Genomic DNA, 17,833 nt, shown 5'->3' with positions numbered 1-17,833 from the left:
CTTGAATGGTCACACAGACACACACACTGCCTGAACAGTCACACGCGCAAACACGCCCCCCCAGACAGTCACACACACACACACACACGGCAGAGACAAGGCTGGCAGGCATACATGGATGCCCCCCCCCCACCTCCCCCAGACAATAACTTGGTGACACGTGCATACTGCCCATCGCCCTGCCGACATGTGCCCACATTAATGGCTCCCCGGACTGCATGTGGCACTCTGTACTAGAAAAGCACATCTGGAAGTCATTCTGGGGGGTGGGTCAGGAGGGGAGTGACGAAAAAGGAAGAGGAGGAAAGAAAGTTCTTTGGAGAGAGAGCAGGAGGAGGTGGCAGTGGCAAGAGAGGGATAGAGCGGGAATTGAGGGCAGGGCGGAAATGGAGGAGAACGTGAGAGTTTAAAATGGAAACACTCCTGCAGTGTCACAGAAAATAGAGAGAGAGAAAGAGGGGAGGGAGAGAGGGAGCAAGAGAAGGCAGAAGAGAAGGATGGGAGGATAGAGGGAGAGGGAAGGCAGAAGAGGAGGATGGGAGAGGGAGAGAGGAAAGGCAGGAGAGAAAGATGGGAGGACAGAGTGTGAGAGGGAAGGTAGGAGAGAAGGACGGGAGAGAGGGAGACAGGGAAGACAGGAGAGGAGGATGAGAGGATAGAGGGAAAGTAGGAGAGGAGGATCGGTGGAGAGAAGGAGAAAACAAAAGCAGGAGAGATGGGAGGGGAGAAGGGGAGGAGTAAAGCAGGAGAGAAGGATGAGAGGAGAGAGGGAAAGAGGGAAGGCAGGAGAGCAGGATGAGAGGAGAGAGGGAAGGCAGGAAAGGAGGATGGAGGAGAGAGCAAGAGGTGAGACAGGAGCAGGAAGGGAAGTTGCTCATATCTTTACACGCAGACTGCAGGAGGTGCTGGATGTCAGTGCTGAAAATATTCAAACAGTCATTTTTCTCACATTAATGACCTAGAAAAGTTATTACTGCATTACTGCATTACTGCCTAACAAACTGGCCGCATGGAACAAAAGTACAGTATCGTATTAAAGTGATGTGGGGGGACGAAAGCATCAATTACAGAATTACATTAGCCTAATTATTTGTCTACGGCTGTTCCCCCCACTGTCCTGCTGCTTCTCTGAGACATTTCTCCGTCAGGCGGCCATTCTGGGTCAGCCTCAACCGACTGAAGTAAAGGTACCAGACCCAGAAAAGGGGAGATGAATGCTGGATGTCCATCTTTCCCAAAAGCAGATTTTGCAAATCAAATAACAAAAAGTACCATTAATCCTAATCAGCTTCACCCTGATTTGATCCCAACGTACATCCACATCTGCTTCCTGGCCGAACTTAACGTTTCCCAAGGTAACAAACTATCAACAGTACACTTATCAAAGATTACCTCCTAGCCACATACATTCCAGTTTAATCATCTTAATCAACTGCTTTCTAGATAATTCTAGTCAGCTACAGTCTAGCCTAAATCACCCTAATCGTGTGTAATCCTTACGCAGTTAACATTATCCTAGCCAACTATATCTTTGTCAATGTTTGCCTAATCCATGATAAAGTCTGCATCATCATAATTAAAACCATAATCGCCCTGATCACCGTCTCTGATTTAGTCCAACTCTGCATTAATCAGCAAAAAGCAATGGCTTCCATCTGCCCCTGGGCACCATGGACAGGAAAGGCTGAGCGTTACCACACCGCTGGGGTGCAAACAAGGGCCAAGCTCAACACCCCGGAACATTGTACTGACCAGGGAACCAATCGCTGTTCAGCACTTCCCATTCACCTATCGCCCAGCACCCGAATCCCACCTATCGGGGGGCACTGAGGAGCAGAACGGCATAGATCGAAGGACAACGTTGGCCAATCACAAGCCTCTCTGGGATGCAGGTGGGGGGGGGGGAGGGGGGTGCTGGTTGGGTTTGTTATATTAGCTCCTGGCCCAGAGCCGCCCAAAAAGGCAGAAGATGATGACTGGGGGGACAGGGGGTGAACTCACGGGGCACTTTCTCTTGTTTTGTTGGCAGTAAATACCTCCTTTTATTCCGGCAAACTTTACCAGCTCACACGTCTCACTCCTGTTCTTGCTTTTTTTTCCTCGTTGACTCATTTATTCTGGTCTCTCTCTTTGATCGGAGGAGCATAAGTAATGGGCTCCATTCTCTCTCACCCGATCGCCCCCCCCCCGCCCCGCCTCTGCTGCTCTCTCTCTTTTCATCTCCCTCTCTCCGGTTTAAAGCCCCAGTCTAATCTCTCCCTTGTCCGCTGCCCAGCCCTCCTCCCCCTCTCTGACACTCGCTCGCCCCCCACCTTCTCTCTCCATTAAATAATAGCCTGAATCTGACACGTGTGAAAAGGGGAAGGTTACGTCAGAACGGCTCGAAACGCCCCAGGAAGACCCCAGGCACAGCGACAGCCGCAAAACAGAGAGGTATTGATCAGCACTTGGCCAAATATTTATGCCGAAAAGAACAGACAAGAGAGCATTTACTGCCCTGACCTGGCTTATCCCGTGATATCGTTATGAATACTAGCTTTTGTGCGCTGAGTTATTAGATGCCTCGGCCGTTTGACTGATGATCAAACCAGGTTTCATTTATTTTCGTTCTTAAGCTTGGCGAGTGGACGCAGCACCCGTTACCAGCCACAAGGGAGCATTTGTCTGCCCGTTTTTTGTGTTTACGGGAAGCGTATCAGCACACGGTCACGCTCACATGGCAGTGGGAATCCCGATCTGGAGAAACCCCCAGCACTAACTCGGCATTTCCCCTTTAAAGCAGCCACCCAGTCTCCTCTGGAAGACAAGTCATTTGTAATTGAAAATTGCCTTGGATACACGTGTCTTAGGAGCCAATGAATGCCGTTCGCCAGCCCTTGGGATTCACTGTGGACTGACAGGCCACACCCCCTGAACAGAAAGTTGAGAGTGAACGTTCTAGTGAAACAAAGCTCTCAACACAGGCTGCTTTGTCTGCCATTGTTCCTGCACACTGCTTCAGTAATTACGCTTAAGAGTGCTCTCTGGAGCCTCCTCATCAGGGATCTACGCTGTTTTTTCATTTCCCCACTCTGGTCTGCTTGTGGCGATCGACTCTCCACAGAAGGTCAAAGTCGGGACGATGCAGACGTTACAGTGTGGGGGACATGCCCGCAATCCTGGAGTGAGTGTGTGTCTCTGTCCGTGTGCAGTGTGTCTGCATTTGTGTAAGTGCAGTGTGTGCGTGTCTGTCTGAGTTTCTGTGCACAGTGTGTGTCTGCATTTGTGTGTGTGCAGTGTGGAGCTGACTCTTGGGGTTTGAGCACATAGCTGACAGCACGGCCTCAGCTGTGTGTGCGTGTTTGGGGGGTAGCTGGCTCGCCCCCATGTGGCATGGGAAGGCGTCTCTCCTGCGGTCCCTGCACTGGCATGAATCTGGAGGCCGGCTGGATTTATGCTGAGAGGCTGTAACCACCCAAGCAGGAGTCAGCGAGCGGAGTCACTCGGCTGCCGCCGCAACGAATCTCTGCGCGCCGAGCAGCGTTATGCAAATGCGCAAACGTGCTTTAGCTACCTCACTTCCTCTCCGGCTCTGACACCCTGCCGCCCCCCCCTTCATTCGGAATGACAGAATAGGGAGATAATACATGTCAGACATAAATCTGACTGACAGTGACTGTCACACACACACACACACACATTCCCGGCACTCTCACACACACAAACACGCACATGGCCGCACACATACCTAGATTAACAGCCATTCCCGTCGCTGCTACAACTTCATACGATTCTGTATCTAACACAAATCCCCAACATAGCACTCGCCACCCATGCCTTGTGGAATTCCTCCGGAGCCTACGAGGACTGCAGGGCAATCTGAGGTTAAGAAAACGGACTCGTCTGCAATTTCTCCGTGCAAATTACAGGCCCACATGCAAAGTGTTCCTGAACAGTTCAAATGCAATCGCTGGGTTACATAACGCAGCACTAATGCGCGGGGAAGGAACCTAGATTGCAGAGTGGCTCTCATTCCAGTTACCAGAATGTTCATACAGGAATTTTTGGCATCTAGAACATTAAGGATGGACATTAAGATATATGTGGGTTATGCATAAAACGCTTCACAAAACAGTCTGATTTCTTCCGTAGAAATAATTTTAAAAAACAATAAGTTTGAGAGTGATTAAAATTTTATACATTTATTTCAACTGCTGTCAATTAGTAAAATTCATTCTGAAAAACAACTACGATGCTCTATGTGAATATTTTATGACCGTGAGACGAATGTTGTGGCGGGAATGACGTGCGAAAGCTCTTACAAGACCAAGGGCCCTTCTGTGGGACTGGAAGCCACGGGAAGCACCGAAAACATCCATAATAATGTGGGACCGGGAACAGAGCAGCGGGGGTCACGTTTATATATGAACATTAAGACAAAAGGTCGGCTGATTGTGCGCTCAGGCATGGTCACTGGGGGGCCTAGAGGGTGCCGGTGTGCACTCGGACATCCAGCTTGGAGATGGGGGATCGTGCAGGGGGCGCACCCCCCGCACCATGCAGTGAGCGGGCTGTAACTGCAAACAGTGGCTCCAGTGTTGCTAATTATGGTCCAGTGGTGTAATGTGGCTCACGTGAACACGGTCGGGCGAGGAAGGATGCCAGCTTCGCGGCCCGGAGTCTCCGCAGCATTCCAGCGAATCCTGCGGGGGATTGGTGTAAGAGCACGACGCCGGGACGGCCCCCCCCCCCCCACAGCATACGCGTGTGTCACACCACAGGGCGGCCCCTGGTTCGCTCCCTAGTGCTCCACGGCACCAAGTGCACGACAGGCTGAGTAGGAGTGCTGCTCTTAATCAGGCGCCATCGGAAGGCCAATCGCAGACAGGAAAAGCTCAAATGAGCGTCTTGTTACTCCACCTCCAAAGAAAGGGAACCGTATTCATCAGGTAACCATGACGCATTATTCTGTTTCTCTTACAAACCCTTGAAATTCTTCGTTTTTCAACTTTCCTCTGCTGGATGTCATTAAGTCAAGCCTATCATCAAACCAATTCCAGTTCCTGTGTCTCTCCTCTCTCGATCCGACCGCTCACATCACCTTGTCCGTCTCCTTGTCCTGTCGGCAGCGACAAAAGAGAGAAGACTAACCCCCCCCTCCCCCCCCCCCCCCACCGAACTTGCTCACCTAGCTCCTAGAAAATGTTGTTTCCATCAAACAAACCCAGAGATCTTGGCGAAAATTAATAATTTTAAATTGCCTATGATCCTATCAGCATAAAACCAGCGGAGTTCCTGATAGTGAATTAATTCTGCGAGAGTCCCCGTCTCTGATTTTGTCGTGTAAAACACGCCTGAGAGGGACCTGTGTCATTTTCAACATCACACACCGTTTAGTTGCATTAGATGCCGTCACTAAGAGGGACAGCATTCTATTGGAGAGGCACAAACACAGCACGGTAATCGTAGATTTTAATTTACAGAGACACATTGGGGTAAAGTATATGAGAAGCTAAGTGTGTATGTCACAGACGCACAGATTGCTGGCGGACGGCTTTTGCGACAGCATGGGGCTGAGGTCGGGGGCAACGGCGGCTTTGCCCGCATCTCCTCAGCAAGCGGTGATGATCACGTAGCGGTATTCTTCAGGCTGGGGGGCGAGGGACCTGCCCCGATCAAACAGGTCGCCTTCATTTCGCGGAGCCCGGCGTCACGGGCCACAGAAAACGCCCCCCCCCCCCCCCCCCCCTCCAATCACACTGAACACAGCATCACGCCGATCGCTTTAAACATCAGCCGTGTTACCTTAATAACCTCCATGGCCGTCTCTTCCACGCAAGTGACTTGCCGCTGCTTTATAGTAAATAATAGCAGCAATTTTTTGTTCATAACCCTTTCCAGGGCCAGTCTCCCCCCCCCCCCCCAGATATCGGTGTGCAAAGTGACGCGTCGGCGCGCTTCACCTGCACGCTCAGGGAAGGGGGGATCCAGCACGCGCCGGGACCTGCACCGCTGCTCATATCGATCCTAGCGGAGTTTCCTTACGCCCCTGGTCGCACCACCCTCTCCGTATCCCTCTTCCTCATTCGCTCTCTACCCGCTCTCACTTTTAAATCTTTCGTGCAAAGATAACAGCAGCTATGCCAGCAACCCCGCTACTGTCATTTCAATGACAATAAAAAAAAACGGTGTCAGCGGCAGCGACATGAAAATACAGCGGCGTCATCTGTTAAAAAAATTATTTAAAAATCCTTGAGGATAAGTAACCCATTTAAAAGCATCCGTGCTCTTTCCGCATTATTATTTACAGAATGTATCTGCATAATTTGCATGAATGCCCAGAGAGGTAAAGGTCATTTCTGAAGACGGTGCTGATACTGCAAGCACATGCATACATGCCAACGCTTCACAACGGGGGAGCCTCGGGAATCTCTAATGCAAGCGAAAACGTATAAAATGTGAGGTATGCATTACGGATGGAGGCTGTAGGTGACGGATGGATACATCTGTTCTGGCGATCATGACCCACACCCGCATGCATTTGGTCTTTTTAAGGGAACACTTTCTCCCCCATGTTGTAGTCTGCGTTAAAACATCAGACATCAGAGATATTATTCATGCACACGCACATACACATTACAGGAAAACCGCTACGCGCAACCAAAAACCCCACATGGATCAGCGCTTGGCGCATCCGCAAGCACATTTTCGCTCTTGCTCAGCAGGCAGAATAAAAAGAGGGAAAAAAGGAGCGAGAGAGAGAGAAAAAAAAACTTTAAGACGAGTCCTAACAAAGAATGGTGCCTCCCCACTGCTCTGCGGACGGCAGGAAAAACTGACTAAATAAAAGCCGACGAGATGTTTTAATGACAAAGTTTTCAAATATCTTACCTTGGTGAAAACTGAATGCAAAAGTTAGAAGCCAGAGACTGTGCATGGTTCAGTCGAGCGCATTTAAATTCCTCCCCTCGTTAAGGTCCGTTAGATGACTTCTCTGCACAGACACCATCAAATCCCCCCTTTAGAAGTTTATTTCAAATTAACGGGTATTTGTAATCCCTTTATCACGGAGTAGCCGTCCTTCTCTCCTCCGTTTTCTCCCTTTTCCCCCCCCTGGTTTTGTGCTTTTCGTATTCCCCCCCCCCCTCTCCCTCCGTCTCTTGCGTGCTCAGCGGCGCTCCGGTTTCTCATTAAAAGAGCCGATCCTCCACCGGGGACGTTCTCTCTCCGGCCGCCTGTGTCGCTCTCTCTCCTCTCCGGCTCTTTCACCCCTTTTTCTGACTCAAACACGCACGAATATCGTCAGAGGCACTGAACACCCCCCTCTCCTCCCCCGCCCACCACAGACCCCCCTCCATAGCCTTTTTTTTATTTCCAAGAGGGGAACAGCGCCCCCGTCGGTGCAAACTGCAAGGTGCTAAAATAGGCGTGTGTGGCATGTGGCCGCCGTCCTTTGTTTCTCTGACATGCGCAGGGACATGTGCTCCTGTCCTCATAGCTACTAACTGTGCCGCATCCTTAACAGACGCACCTTTTCTTTGGTTGTTCCATTGTCAGTATGTCCGGTTTCAGGTGTTTGTATGCATGTTTCCAGGCGTCTGTTTTTTTTTTTTGGCAATAAAAAATTAAAACCACAAAAGTGAATAATTCAATTTACCTATATCAGTTTAATATCTATATTTAAACACAAAATGCTTTCGGTGTTATAGTGTTCATGTAGATACAAATATGCATATAGTAGTAAACTGTCAATACTTTGCTTCATATCAATAACTTTGATACAGAATAACGGTTCTGTCACGGTCTTCTCAGAGCAAATGCTCGAAAGCTCACGTGTTCTTGCCCCGAGGCCATGGTCTGTCCTGTGGCCTGTACTACGAAGCGGGGTTACTGTCTTATCGGGGTAACTTGTCGGATTTAAGGTACACCAGCTCAAATAGACTTCATATTCGTTCACTTACGTTTTGCCCAGACTACCTTAAATCCGACAAGTTAACACTATAAGCCAGTAACCCCGCTTCATAGTACAGGCCCCAGGTCAATAAAGCCACTTTATAACTTTGTTTAATGATTTTTGAATTGGATACTGTGCGACGGATCCCTGATATTTGCTTTTGTTGCGTTTGTATATTTATTATAATTTTTTTCTTAATTACCAGACTTTTTTTTCCCAAAGTCAGTAACAGTCAGGTAATTTTCCTTGTATCGTGTTACATGTTGCTCAGTGTTCGTACTATGTTGTTCAGAGGTAACGAATAGGACTCCTTTATGTGCTTACAGTTGTGTGTATGTTGTTTGAATGTGTAATATGGTGTTTGTTCTGCTACAGACATGACAGACGGGTTGACTTGTCCTGGTGATCTTGATCTTTCACTTTCTGCAGTTTCACTAAAACATTGTCATTAACATAGGTAAACTCACATCAATCTGTGCGCGCGCGCGCACACACGTATGGACCAGCAGAGTTCTTATGCTGTTTCGTACCATTGTGCCTGATGTTCTGTACACCTCTTGTAACAGCAACGGCTGACTTCGCTAAAACACGTTTCTTTCAGAGCACGGAGGGCAACGTCACTTTCCGAAATGTTTAACTGAGGAGTATGCCATAATATATGAAGAACACGATTCACACAAAAGGACATGCAAAAGACACTGAATTAGCGCAATAGCAAATAAAAAGAATAGAAATAACCGCGGGTGTCTGGCGCCCTCTCTAGGAAATCTCGATACATTGCACCATACAATAAATCGCTTAACCAATTTTGGAAATTAATCACTAATATTTTATTACCCATTTCAATTGGAAATACTTTTACAATCAAAAAGTATATATTAAACCCCTAGTAAGTGGACAGTTATCAGACACCTTTAAATGTTTATATATTGTAAAATGTTTATGTGTTATAAATGTTATTCACATGCCTTAGTATATACAGCTCTTTTAACTAAAATGCATTAGTACTGCATTTATTTTGATTCTAAGACAAGCATTTTTATGAATTTAATTTAATAATATGCTGCAAAACATTAGAGAAAAACAAGCGTGATAAATTCATTTGTAATTTGAAAGCAGCAGTGGATGGATTTGTGTTCTGGACGTTGGCACGATTACGTAGGAAATTACAGTATTTACATTTTGTTCAAACGTGGAAGCATCTGACCGTTTATGCCCCTATAAAAACGAAAAAAACGAAACAAAACGTTGGGTCTATTTCTGCTGACATGCAAATGCAGGCTTATAAGACAATTATTACCCTTTTGATAACATACATAAATAAATACTTTTTTGGTTCATCTTAAAATCCGGCCAATCTCGCACTTGTCTCTTTTAGTCCATTTCTCTCCTTTCCTCTTAGAGATGCACAGAGCTGAGAATATACCCCAGCAAGACGTAGTGCGTACGACGGCTTTTTGAACTAATTTCATTCAAGAAGATTTTTTTGACCGAATGCATCTCTATTGGGTAGGTGGAGGGGGATTACTTTTTAAACTACGAGACACCAAATATCAATATATCAGCCAATCACTATTACCTAAATAAGGTAATTGTAATTATTTTGCAATAATTGTACCTAATATATAATATCTTATAGGTAAAATGTGAATAATAAAAGAAAATAGAGTAAAGAGAGCCAGCCAAAAATATATTTACAGCTTTAGGGAGAAGAGATTGTCTCTATGAAGCACGGATGAAAGAGGAATTAAGCTAGACATATATCTCTGAATGACAGATGTACTGTTTGTGTACTGAAGACCATCATTTTGCTGACGATGAGATAATAATCATAAACATGAAAATTAGTTAACTCAAATGCATGTTTATTGAAATAAAGTACCATATTGATATTGTAACAAAAGATGAAAACTGTATGAACAAAACAAATGAACGTCTCAGCTAAAGTACCTCTAATGATGTCATGAAGCAGGATTTCCCCGATGACATCGTAAGCCATAATACAAAACAAGTAGTTCCACATGATATGAATACTCATTCAAAAAGGAAGACTTTTCATTCAAAATAACATTGTCATCCAAAAAATACCACTGTAAGACTACTCGAGAAGCTTCAAGAAGATAATGAATTTAATTCAAATTAATAGAATATCCACACACATGAAAAAAGATCATAATCACTGAAAAAAAACAACACTTTTCAACACATTGATAAAACAAGACCTACTGGAGTCTTCCCCTTGCTTCCTGGACACAAAGAAATTACTGGGAGAAAGATTCGACTAGACAGGAAATCCTGCATGGAAGAACCAGTGCTGCTTATACTGTCCTCTAGTGGTGAGCCGCTGTCACTACTGAATGACGCAACCAGAGTCCGCGTTTCCGCCTTTACTGGTCGCTTTGCTTGAGAGGAGCAGGACGTATGCTTGAAAAGCGCAGCCGTATCGTTAACAAGATTAAATCCCTGATCGTTACACATATGTGCAGAAAATACCACAGGTTTAGAATGCCACTCCGTCGCCAAAAATAACGTCGTTAATAAGTAAAAGTAAATTCAAAAACACACCTTTGTTAAGACACTATATCGGGAATGTCAGTGTAATGTGACGGCTTATAGGCCTAGCTAACTGTCTGTGCGGGAAGAGAGTTCGGGAGACAGGGAGAGGCAGAGAAAGCGGCAGGGTTAAAGGAAGGACGAGAGAGAACGAAGACTCAGCGCTGATTTCACCTGGGCCTAAGCAGACTTGGGTATGACAGAGGATTTTACCCTGGTTTTACTGCATGAAGAGTGAGAGTCCAGTCGATCACTAAATTAAGCGCAGCAGGTACATTCAGCAGCAGGAGATGCTGTCAAACAGGAAAACCAACCTTAGGGCGAAGTCCACCAAGTGAAATTAAAACACGGCGACAGCGATCGTCCTTCTCATCGCCGCGGTTATAAAGGTTACTACTGTGACCGTCGGTAATAAAACCCATTCAGTGCGAAATCATAACTTTTAATTATAAAACCTAATTCTTTCCAGACAGACCAACAGACCCACGCTGTGACACTGACGGCAACACAAGAACAGAAGAATCAGAGTAAACTGAACCCATATAAATCTTTGCAGCTGTTTCCGTTCCGACATTTTTTTTTTCTCAGATATTTATTTTCTTTTAATTTTTTTACTCGGCATTTCCACGCATGTAATAAAAACAGGCAGGCCTTAGAATATATACTGTAGTACCAGACACAGTGTTACATACAGAGAGAGAAGAGAAGGGGAAGGACAGTTAAGAGAAAAAGGTTGTATTTACAGCACACCAAACCTTTTTTGTTGAGTAAAAACAATGCTAACTATTTATATATATTTATATATTTATACTGGAATTCCATACCATGAATGCGCATGTCGTTGCCATAGTACCCTGGTGGAGTGTATCGTTTTCGTGTTTTTCCACGTTACAATTTCGCCATCGAAAAGACCCTCTCACCCCACTACACACAAACATGGATCTGCTTAGGTGTGTGTGCATGTGTGTGTGTGTGCGCGTGTATGAGTTGGCTGTTCATGTGAGTTTGTATGACGTAACATGTTTCACCCAGTGAAGTCGGCTCTCTGAATCCCCGTCTCCAGTTCATTCTGGTTTCTTTTTCCTTCTACTTCACTGTGCGCATCTCTGTCATGCCATCCGCCCCTTCTTGTGAAATTGTGAGGAACTGAAGCTTGTGAAGACAAACGGAGACGTCTCCTTCGGCACCCTACCCCCCTCCACCCCCCCAGCACTAGATGAAGTACTCCTTCCTCTCCTCTGCACTGGAGTGGCCGCCCTCCGCGTTGATGATGGCGGTGTCGGCGTCGTGAGCCTCGTCCGAACCCTTTGCCTCGTGGGTCAGGTATGTCCCTGGTTGCCGAGGAAGCGGGATGAGTGCAATTAAGAGATGGGCCCTGGGCATTCTCAAGCCCCCCTTGTGGAGGCGGCTTCATTCCCTCCGAATTGAGCTCTTCAGCAGTCGACCGAGACAACAATCGATTCCCTAAATGGACTGATTTAATAGGACCCTCTGTCACTGCCCATTGTGCCAGGCCTAAATGGACCAGGTAAACCTGCACCAGGCACAGATGTCTCCCTGCCCAGCAGATCCTGCCATTTTAACTCAAAACCCAAGCCATACCATCCCTTTCTGTCACATGACTAACCATTTCCCTCACTACCCATGGTGCCCTGCCCCAGCGACATCCCAGAACTGGGGTGTTTCTCAATACTAAGAACACAAAGATCTTATTTATGGTCTTTACAAGACCGGCCATGCTGACTCCCAAAACCAAACTTGGAGCGCAATGGATCATGGGATTGGTCACAGGATGCAATTGATGTATCCTTGATATTTGGGGGCGGGGAAAGAATGACATCCAGGGATTTTTACCGTCCTCTGTACTTCTGGCAATGGAAGATGATGTAAACGGGTACAGGAGAATGCAGGTATAGTCAAGTATGCATATTGAGAAACACCCCAGGTATTGGGTAAGACCACAAGGTGGCACCAGACCACAGAAGAAGCCCTCACCTTTGTGTCTGATGAGGTATCGACCAAGGACGATGAGGAGACAGAGGAGGATGAAGAAGATGACTGCAACCACTCCCCCGATGACGGCGTGGTCAACCCCATTAGAGGCTGTCATGGCTGTGGGATCTGAAACAGATAGAAAAATGGAGAGACAGAGAGAGAGAGAGAAGGAACTGTAATGTCATTGTGAGTGCTTGAATAAAACAAAAACAAACCAATAAATACATAAAGACAAAAAAACGACCAGATATTAATCATTCTAGGCTATAAATATCAACACAAGGATTGAAAAGCCCATAAGGGAAGGCCGACGGCTAAATGATAACATTGAGCAGAGGGATATCGGAAGGAATGGAGGAGGAATAAACAGACATCAATAAGAGAGAAAAGACAGACGACATCACGGAAAGATAGAAGGACCTGACAACACAGAAAAGAGATGAAAGGCGAAAGGGAAAACAAACTCGCGGATTTATAAGATAAGCCTCGGAAGTAGTGAATCATTGAAGAGTACGAGTCCCATGCTCAAGAAACTGACGGTTTGGAAATTGGTTCTCGGCCAAGGAGACAGGACGACAAGCGGCGGCGACAGCGGAGTTGAAGCATGCCGGACTGCCCCGGGAACACGGGCGCAGTGCTTCTCCACGCCTGACGTCCATAGAGGAAGAGCATGAGCCAAGGGTAGGCCAACCGACTAGGTACTCGCGCTGGGTAGCGTGCTTGTGGCGTACTCGTGGTGCAATGCCATGTGTCGGCTGGCGTGAGACATGCATGTCGGGCCTGTGGTGGTGGCCCACGCTACCCAAGCTGGCCCCCTCCCCCACCCGCAGCAGGTATGCGTGGCGGGCCCATGGGTGCGGCCCACACTACCCCAGCCGGTCCCCTCCCCCATCCGCAGCAGACCCGCGCGGCTTCACAGAGAGACGCATTCAGCCAATCGCAGCTGCCGCCGCAGGCCCACAGCCGCTTCCAGTCATGTGGCCATGAGCCAAAAAGATGAGGCTCAGTAATCGAGCTTCTTCTGAAGCGGGTTTAGGAAGTCGGGGGAGTGTTTCTAAAATCAAACACGCCTTACTACTGGAAAGGAAAATCAGAATGTGCCCTTTCTATTCAGCTGAAGTGGCCACTTGTAGATGTTCTGCAAGGAAACCCTGGGGAGATGCCTCCTACAGCTCGTCCTGGGAGGGTGACTGGGCTGTGGAGATGCCCTCTACAGCTCATCCGGGGGGGGTTACTCGACCCTGGAGATGCCCCCTACAGCTCGTCCTGGGAGGGTGACTCGGCCCTGGAGATGCCCCCTACAGCTCGTCCTGGGAGGGTGACTCGACCCTGTAGATGCCCCCTGCAGCTGATCCTGGGAGGGTGAATCGACCCTGGAGATGCCCCCTACAGCTCGTCCTGGGAGGGTGACTCGACCCTGTAGATGCCCCCTACAGCCCGTCCTGGGAGGGTGACTCGACCCGGGAGATGCCCCCTACAGCCCGTCCTGGGAGGGTGACTCGACCCGGGAGATTCCCCCTACAGCTCGTCCTGGGAGGGTGACTGGGCCGTGGAGATGCCCCCTACAACTCATCCGGGGGGGGGGTTATTTGACCCTGGAGGTGCCCCCTACAGCTCGTCCTGGGAGGGTGACTCAACCCGGGAGATGCCCCCTACAGCTCGTCCTGGGAGGGTGACTCAACCCGGGAGATGCCCCTTACAGCTCGTCCTGGGAGGGTGACTCAACCCGGGAGATGCCCCCTACAGCTCGTCCTGGGAGGGTGACTCAACCCGGGAGATGCCCCTTACAGCTCGTCCTGAGAGGGTGACTCAACCTGGGAGATGCCCCTACAGCTCGTCCTGGGAGGGTGACTGGGCCGTGGAGACTGCTCCCTACAGCTTGTCCTGGGAGGGTGACTCAACCCGGGAGATGCCCCTTACAGCTCGTCCTGGGAGGGTGACTCAACCCGGGAGATGCCCCCTACAGCTCGTCCTGGGAGGGTGACTCAACCCGGGAGATGCCCCTACAGCTCATCCTGGGAGGGTGACTCAACCCGGGAGCTGCCCCCTACAGCTCGTCCTGGGAGGGTGACTCAACCCGGGAGATGTCCCTTACAGCTCGTCCTGGGAGGGTGACTCAACCCGGGAGATGCCCCTACAGCTCATCCTGGGAGGGTGACTCAACCCGGGAGCTGCCCCCTACAGCTCGTCCTGGGAGGGGGACTGGGCCATGGAGATGCCCCCTATAGGTGTCCTGGGAGGGTGACTGGGCCGTGGAGATGCCCTCTACAGCTCATCCAGGGCGGGGGGGGGGGTTATTTGACCCTGGAGATGCCCCCTACAGCCCGTCCTGGGAGGGTGATTCGGCCCTGGAGATGCCCCCTACAGCTCGTCCTGGGAGGGTGACTCGACCCGGGAGATGCCCCTACAGCTCGTCCTGAGACGGTGACCCGACCCTGGAGATGCCCCCTACAGCTCGTCCTGGGAGGGTGACTCAACCCGGGAGATGCCCCTACAGCTCGTCCTGGGAGGGTGACCCGACCCTGGAGATGCCCCCTATAGCTCATCCTGAGAGGGTGACTGGCCGTGGAGATGCCCCCTACAGCTCATCCTGAGAGGGTGACTGGCCGTGGAGATGCCCCCTACAGCTCGTCCGGGGGGGGGGGGTTATTTGACCCTGGAGATGCCCCCTACAACCTGTCTTGGGAGGGTGACTGGGCCATGGAGATGCCCCCTACAGCTCATCCTGGGAGGGTGACTGGCCGTGGAGATGCCCCCTACAGCTCGTCCGGGGGGGGGGGGTTATTTGACCCTGGAGATGCCCCCTACAACCTGTCTTGGGAGGGTGACTGGGCCATGGAGACTGCCCCCTAGGGCTCATCCGGGGAGAGTGACTCAGCCCTGGAAACTGCCCCCTAGAGTTTATCTAGCCCCACTTCTCTCAGAAGCTCTCCAGGTAGACAGCCCTGATTACAGTTTGTGCAGGTCCACCTGCCTCCCATAGAACAGCAAAGCCTCTCGCTGCATCCTGGCCTACGCAGCCTGTCTCCTCAGAGATGGAGAGCCGCCACGGAAGCACAGCGCCCCCCTCAGGCCCCTCTCTGCTCCTCCTGGTCTCTTAATTAAGCGCGATGTGACTAAGATGCAAACTGACCACTGGGCCAGATCTAACAGCTCCTGACAGGTTTCTGCGGAAGGTCCTCGAGGAAGCCCGATCGTAGCGATTGAGAGGTACTGACAGATGTGTTCCCTACTCAGTTTTTTTTTTTCCAAGCTCATCAAAAGATCTGAAGATCACAAGGTAAAAAAATAAAATTCAGACGGTTCCAAAAGGGCAAAGTGAGCAAACAAGTGAGCGTGCAGCCTTTGAAATGTAAAACGTGAATATTTATCGATTGTGCGGCTTGTGCTCCAGGAGGTAGGACCCAGACATCTTGCTGGCTGGGGCTGTCCGCCTGATTGCCTGTCTGTTTCTGACAGTGCTGCCTTACCTCATTTTTCCTCGAGCTGATATCACCTGCTCAGCGCCCACCCCCCACTTGACAAGACATTTCTTCACCTCCCGAAACGAACTGGTGTTCATGCCCCTCCCGCGACCATGCCGCATCACCCTTAGCAACAGCACCAGCTCTTAACCCCGAAGAGGCCGTCTGGCCCGCTCACGTGACACCAAAGTGACAGAACCGCTCACGTGCGCGTGGCTTTACACGCTTCACACGTATGCCGACACCCGCCTACCACCGGTACCTCCAGCCTGAATCGCTCGTGGGATTGTATCTCCTCGAGTCGAGCAGTTCTGGACGGATTCGCTTGCTGTAAAACAGGCATGAAACCAAAGGCAGCGACTATTCCCTGGACCTCAGCACCTGCTAACAACAATTACGGAAAAGCGGCAAGAAAGTGCTTGTTAGCAAACTATTTTTTTTTAAGAAAAATTAAAAAACCCAGCATCCTTAACATGCTGCCTGCCAGGCCCCAGGTTTGACGGTTGGCTTACCCACCCTCCCTGATTTGGACCGCCATAAATGCGCTCGCTGTCAGGGAATAATCCTTTCCGTCAGGCCACAAGCGAGCGATTGTTTATATGAAGGGACCTAATCAGCCGTGTTCTGCACAGACACGGTGCTGTGTGCCGCGCGCCCTAAGTCATACATACTGATGGGCTCCGAGCAGCACGGAACAATCCGGAAAAGTAATTAATTCTGCGGAAATGACAAAGAAATCCCCCAAATGTGCTTCTTAACGCACTCTGCCAGCCCAAAAAGACAAGGCCAGATTCGTCAGCCGAATACATTCATTCAATAAATGTGGAAAATATTCATTAAATAAAAAGCCTGCTATAAAAAGTCAACAAATGAAGGAAGCAGACGCAAATAAAAAAAAAGCATATTTCAACTTAGCGTGGGGACGGGTATGAAAGAGTCGATTATACTGACGCCTTAAGCAGCGTAATGCACTCCAGCAAAAATAACATCCTCAGAGCAATAGGAAAACTAATCACATTAATAATACTGTTTGCAAACACTGAAAAGCTGATGAAACCAATTTGTGAAAAAACAGACATTTGCTGCTGTGACATGGATGGGCAATCAAACATGATGAGATGAGAAATTTGTGACTGGATTATGGGCTCAGGGCTAGAATGTAATCACATCCACTGGTCATTATACAGCCACACCCATCAGACAGGGCAGAGCCACACCCACCAATCAGGGCAGAGCGATACCCGCCAATCAGGGCAGAGCCACACCCACCAATTAGAACAGAGCCACACCCACCAATCAGGGCACAACCACTCCCCCATTTAGAGTCATGCACCTTTTTCTGCTTATTCATTTGTATACATTTGTATTCATTTGCTTGGCTGTTCCTTTTTTCTGGAGACATACATCATTTACCTGTACCTGTATATCCAATGTACCGGTATCTTACCGCTGCACATGCCTGCATATTCTGTTTAGAGAAATGCAAGTACATTGCTTAAGGGTACAACACAGTACAAAAGGTTTGCTAAATGTTTTTTTTCTATTGATTTTTTTTCTTCACCGTTCTGTTATTTTGAATTTAAGACATTGTCGAGCTCTCGAAAATTCCCTCCTGTCTAAAACAACAATGCGCGGCGCTCATTCCCCAGCCTTCCAGTTTGCTGGGCCCATCCGTCGGCCACAGGAGACGAGGCTGCAGCGGTGGTGAGCCTCAGATCGCGCCGGCGCCGGGGCGGCTGCTTGGAGCATGGCGGCTAATTAAATCTGAGACCTTGGCGAAGGGCAGGCGCCTCTGGCCGCGTGGACCTGGTGTCCCAGGGAGGCTCGTTTGCTCAGGCAGGCTGAGACGGAGCCACACCCCTTAATTACGCTTCAGAGACAGTCATGT

General features: G+C 49.0%; 2 protein-coding genes across 3 annotated transcripts in view; both read right to left on the bottom strand.

Annotated features, from left to right (window-relative positions):
- Positions 1-7,215, bottom strand: part of kirrel1b (kirre like nephrin family adhesion molecule 1b) — a 43,960-nt gene extending 36,745 nt beyond the window's left edge. The window contains exon 1 of the mRNA XM_049011256.1: positions 6,871-7,215. Coding sequence (XP_048867213.1) covers positions 6,871-6,916 — 46 coding nt within the window. The 5' untranslated portion in view covers positions 6,917-7,215. The remainder of the gene's footprint in view (positions 1-6,870) is intronic.
- A 2,566-nt stretch (positions 7,216-9,781) lies between these two features.
- The window catches only part of cadm3 (cell adhesion molecule 3), a 35,263-nt gene continuing 27,211 nt past the window's right edge, over positions 9,782-17,833 (bottom strand). For both annotated transcript variants that reach the window (XM_049011245.1, XM_049011246.1), the window contains 2 exons: positions 12,482-12,607; positions 9,782-11,817 (listed from right to left, as the gene is read on the bottom strand). In XM_049011245.1, the coding sequence (XP_048867202.1) occupies positions 11,699-11,817; positions 12,482-12,607 (245 nt within the window). In that variant the 3' untranslated portion in view covers positions 9,782-11,698. The remainder of the gene's footprint in view (positions 11,818-12,481; positions 12,608-17,833) is intronic.

The sequence above is a fragment of the Brienomyrus brachyistius genome, chromosome 4, assembly GCF_023856365.1.
Source record: "Brienomyrus brachyistius isolate T26 chromosome 4, BBRACH_0.4, whole genome shotgun sequence".
NCBI lineage: Eukaryota > Metazoa > Chordata > Actinopteri > Osteoglossiformes > Mormyridae > Brienomyrus > Brienomyrus brachyistius.
This window is presented reverse-complemented; position numbering and strand designations above follow the sequence as displayed.